The sequence below is a fragment of the Montipora foliosa genome, chromosome 10, assembly GCF_036669935.1.
Source record: "Montipora foliosa isolate CH-2021 chromosome 10, ASM3666993v2, whole genome shotgun sequence".
In the NCBI taxonomy this organism is placed as follows: Eukaryota; Metazoa; Cnidaria; class Anthozoa; order Scleractinia; family Acroporidae; genus Montipora; species Montipora foliosa.
In genome coordinates this window covers 16,749,889-16,754,888 of record NC_090878.1, presented here as the reverse complement: position 1 = coordinate 16,754,888, position 5,000 = coordinate 16,749,889, and the positions used below count along the sequence as shown (strand labels likewise).

Sequence of the window (5,000 nt, the reverse complement as noted above, 5' to 3'; positions counted from 1 at the left end):
ATTTTGAATCTTGTCTTTCCAGCTGATGTTTTGCCATTTTGCCTCGGAATGAACATGCCGTGTCAATCCGAGTTAAAGGACAAATATTTTGTTCTAAGGCTTTGTGTGGAACTAGTCGAATGCAGGGAATTTATGCTAGCGAAGTCACCATCTTCAGTCATGAATTCCCACGATACCTGTTTTCAAATTCGTACGGCAAAAAGCAACTAGGAAAGAGGGTATTCAAATTCCTTTGGAAATAAGAACAGCAATGTGTTAGCTCAATTTCACTATGTTGGGTTCAACTTACCGCTTAAGTCGATTGTAAGCTCTCTCATCTGACTATGAGGGATATCGTGAATATCAAGGTTCCCTGGTAGCAAGGGACCTGCAAAAAACATTGCTCATTTGGACAGACAAAAAAACATGAAAAAAGCAAAAGAGATTAATGAAAAAACGAATGTGCAGGCGACAATTCTACATTGAAAAAAAAGAAAAAGAAAAAAAAAAACACGTAATAGGCGAAATCGTTGGTGAGGTTAATTCACACAGAATTCAAAATTTCCTTTCAGAATGTTCTTTTTGTAACTGTAGTTAGCTGTCATTGTCAACATGAACCTTCACGAGGTATCTAGGTTTTACGTGCTTCTTTTTGCTGAGATACGGAATATCTTTGTTATTGCTTTTCTCTGGCTCAGCTCACTGTAGAGTCTACCTTTGAAGCTGAACAAACACTGCATGTTTACAAACTTACCAGTGGTCCCCGCTGGTGTAATTTCTCTCAGGTGCTTGACAACATCAACCCTGTTTAAATCACTTGCTCTCTTCGCCAGGCAACGGATCGTCCTCTTTGTTTCAGGGTTTGGTTGCTCCAAACACTTTTCGACCAAATGTAGACTCTCCTTCAGCTGAACTACAATTTCTTCTGGACTGCATGAATCCGACATAAGTGATTTAACAACATCGCTAGGAAGCTGGGCGAGATGCCCGTCTTCAATCCCTAAAGCAATCGGCAAAGACTTTTGAGTGTTTGAAGGCAAATCGGCACTGTCTGACTGATCTCCAACTTCAGCTGATTTAATGGCAAAACATAAAACAGCGAACAACCTTGAGCGCGATATGAGCAGCCAGGAAGCAAGTACTTTCAAGAAAAAATAATTGAATTCTAGCGATACGAAAAGGATTGGTGGCGTAACAAAGAAATGTGTGTGATTTTACCTATAGGCGACCTCACTTTAAAAATCCGTGGAATCATGATATTCAAATACGACATGGTACATCAGCCACAAACTTACCTTTTCCAGAAAGCAATCGTCTTCCATCAATCTCATCAAATGCTGTCTACAATTAAAACGAAAAATAATAATAGTTACTTAACAAAACCAAAGCTCTTGGCGAAATTATACATTTAGCCTTGGCGGTACCTTGCACCGGTGGCTCAGTTAGTTGAGAATTGGACTACTGTACAAAAGGACGCGGGTTCTAACACCGGTCGGACTAGGAAGTTTACGTATACTAGGACGGAAACATCATATACTCCTTCACATATTCCAGAACCCAAATGTTGTCCCCACGAACGCACTTCATAATTAATCATTGGATTACTCCTAGTAATAAATAAAAAAACAGACAGAGAGACAGACAGGCAGACTAACAATAACAGAAATTTGGTTTTATCAACGGAGTTGATAATGTAAATTGGCCACCGTACAGAGATTCTAAAAGTTGACGTTTCGAGCGTTAGCCCTTCGTCAGAGCGAATCCAATAACAGAGAAAGTACATTCGGTTTTGCTTTCGCCTGTAATTGAAAGAGAATTAGGCATGAGATCTCTAGGCCAGTCGATGAGCATTGGAAAACAGAGAACTGCTCTACGAAAACAAAGCTAGAAAAAGGCCGCTTCACCAGTATTTCTACTGGCCTGTGTATACACTCCACAAATGATGTATCTTCTCGCGTTTTGAAATGCACGTTTTGAAAAATAACGGGCGGCACAATAAAGCCATTGTGGAATACCATCGTTAACTGTGGGAACTGGAGACTCTCGTGAAACAAGAGTTGCTGCTGTTTCGCTGCCGACTGTTTGCGATGTTCAGAATTTAAACGTTCTACCACATGCACGTTCTGATTCATTTTGCACGCAAAATCAAAATTGAATTGAAATTAAAATGAGAGGGAAAACGCAAGCGAAGAGACTAGAATTACTCTTTCTTCTTGTCCTCTCTTCCAAGCCGTCTCTTTGTCATAATCCTTTCGCTTTTCTTGATGCAAATGAAAACATATTAATTGCGTTCAACGAAGGAGAACACAGTTCATAATCTAAGGTGTCCTGTGGTTTCAAGTGTGACTTTCTTTGAGAATTTTTCGTCGACCGTCTGCATTTTCGGCGTTATTTTGAATGACGTCATACGTCAGATGTGCAAAGACTATCGCACACCTCATGGTTTTCGTAGTAGTCTGAGCAAGTCTGAGCATCGTGAAGCGGATGTCCAAAGACTACCGCGTGGTTTTCATAGTAGTGTAGTGAAGTTGAGGAAAGCGTGACAAGCAGTTAACGTGACCTGTCGAACTATTATATAAGTTGATGAGGAGATCAGTTACTCGCCTGATACGAATCGAAAGTATTATTGCTTAACCAAACGTGCAAGTATGATGGCTACTTGTTGCTTACACAGCCAACGTATTACATTGTGGGAACTAGTCCATTCTTATACAAGGATTTCATGTAGGATTCCAAAGGCATAGTTCCTCAGGAATAACGTATGTATCGATATGTAAGTTAGACTGCTCACGTTCGAATTAGGATGTTTACTAGGACGGAAACATCATATACTTCCTCACATATTTCAGAACCCAAATTTCATCCCCACGAACGCACTTCATGATTAATGATTACTCCTAGTAACAAATAAACAAACAAACAAACAAACAAACAAACAATAACAGAGAAAGTACATTCAGTTTTTTTTTTCGCATGTGATTGAAAGAGCATTTGGCATAAGATCTCTAAGCCAATCACTGAGCATTGGTTCCCATTTTCATAATTTCTTGTTTTCTTGCGCACTCTAAGTTTTTTATTAATCTGTGTAATGCTCTGCCCAGTCCCCAACGCTAAGGCAAAGCTCGTATTAGAGTCCGATTACTAGATTTCGTTCTTTTTAGTGTCTCTTCATGAATTTGTGTTGTGGGCGTACGCATAGATCCTAGCTCGATGCGAATTGTTTGTCAATAAAGTAAAAAGTAAGGCAAGTATTAAAAATAATCGTTCTTTACAATTATTTTCAAACTCATCACAACATATTTTATGTAATATCGGTAACAGTGTTGCCTTGGAAGTGATTAGCGAACTGATGACTAACGTTCACTTTCTCTAAGAGAGCACTTGTCGGTGGCAACAACTGAAGTACAGAATAGGCCTTATTCGCGCGGCGGCCATATTGGCCATAGGCAATAGATTTCGTACCCCGAGCCTCGGGTTGAAAGGTTTGGGAACGAGTTTCGGTGCGCAAAAACAAAATTTTTCAATCCCTCGGGATTCAGCCGTGCTCGTTCAGGAGAAAATAGCCATTTCTTTACAGATTCAACGTGGCGTCAATGAAAAGCCGCCCTTTTATCAACGTGAGCGAGCTAATGCGCGCACCAATAACGCAATAAATTATGCGTAGTAGGGTTGCGCAATGCAAAACCAGTGAATCACCTTATGTTTCCGGATGTCATCATTTCTAGCGTCACTTGGCACTCCTAAGACACTGCAATTCAATCAGAAAATGCACATTGCCAAATACCAGTTCACAGGGAGAGAGGTGTAGCTATCTCTTAACCCATTGCCTCCTGGAAGTGACACCTTACAGATTTTACTCTGTCTAATGTCATACGATTTTACTCCTTAATGAACGGGGTGGGTGGGGGAAGGTTAGACCATCCACTCAAAAACTATGTCACCTATAATGCATGCCTGTCCTGTCATTTCAAAAAGGTAAGAGAACAAACTTTTGTTTAAAGCTACGATAACAATGAAATTGGTATTGGCCCCCTAGGCAGAAATATGAAATTTTCGTTTGTCTCACCATTATCAAGTCCCCTGCAATTAATAAAGGATGACTGAGCTGTGCTCAAATTAAAAAGCAGACTACTTAACGATCCACCTGCAACACAATTATCACGGTCTTCACTCTGAAGATGACATCCGTACGGATCCAATGGTCAGTCACAAGCAACAGTCCCCAGGACTTTACTCACATGTGCAATCTGATTTTGCCAAGGTAACAGTATGCTACTCCTGAGTTCAAACCATTTATCATAAAATTATCTTAAACACAGAGACACACCATACAAAGGTCGCCTCAGGCTTTGATTTTGCTCAAAACTGAGTTCAACAAACAGAGGCAAATATATTGGTTACAAAAGTGACTTGGGATTTTAAAAATAAGAATGACAGATAACGTGTCATTACATATTACGGACACATCGTCGTTAGGGACATTTCAATGCAAAAAATACCACAGCTCTGTATTCGTCCTCGCTTGATTGATAAATTATCCGCCTATGCCTTAGGTAGCATACTTTTTATAGTGCATCTTCGTCTTTAAGTTGTATCAGAAACCATAGTTAATCGAGGGGTGCAGAAACCTGACTCATTGCAGAATCCTATGGCCAGGTGTATTAAATTCAGTGCTAACTGAGAGAATTTATTTGAAAAAAAACAGCAGCTGGATACCGGCACAAGCACTTAACAAACCTGTAAGGATCATTGTCTTTGTCTTGCAGCATGACGTTTCTGTGCGTTGTGTCAGCATCTACATGTAAACACAATCATGATAAATTTCTTGTAATTTCATTAAAGTCATAATCGCTCAAATTATATAATAATACACATGCAGAAATTTCAGGGCGTTGATTGCCCGAGAGCACGTCAATTAATACCAAACATAGTGCAGAAAAGTTGCTCGGAAATTAGTGCAGAAAGTTGAAATAGCGCAAAAAAGGTGAAATTTTTGCATTGATAGCCAATCAATTTGCATA

General features: G+C 39.7%; 1 protein-coding gene across 1 annotated transcript in view; it reads right to left on the bottom strand.

The window, feature by feature from the left end:
* LOC137974305 (uncharacterized) overlaps window positions 1-5,000 on the bottom strand; it is a 12,712-nt gene that overhangs the window by 1,939 nt on the left and 5,773 nt on the right. The window contains exons 3-7 of the mRNA XM_068821189.1: window positions 4,717-4,774; window positions 3,676-3,727; window positions 1,275-1,320; window positions 734-979; window positions 290-367 (exon numbers count right to left, since the gene is read on the bottom strand). Of these exons, the coding sequence (XP_068677290.1) occupies window positions 290-367; window positions 734-979; window positions 1,275-1,320; window positions 3,676-3,727; window positions 4,717-4,774 (480 nt within the window). The remainder of the gene's footprint in view (window positions 1-289; window positions 368-733; window positions 980-1,274; window positions 1,321-3,675; window positions 3,728-4,716; window positions 4,775-5,000) is intronic.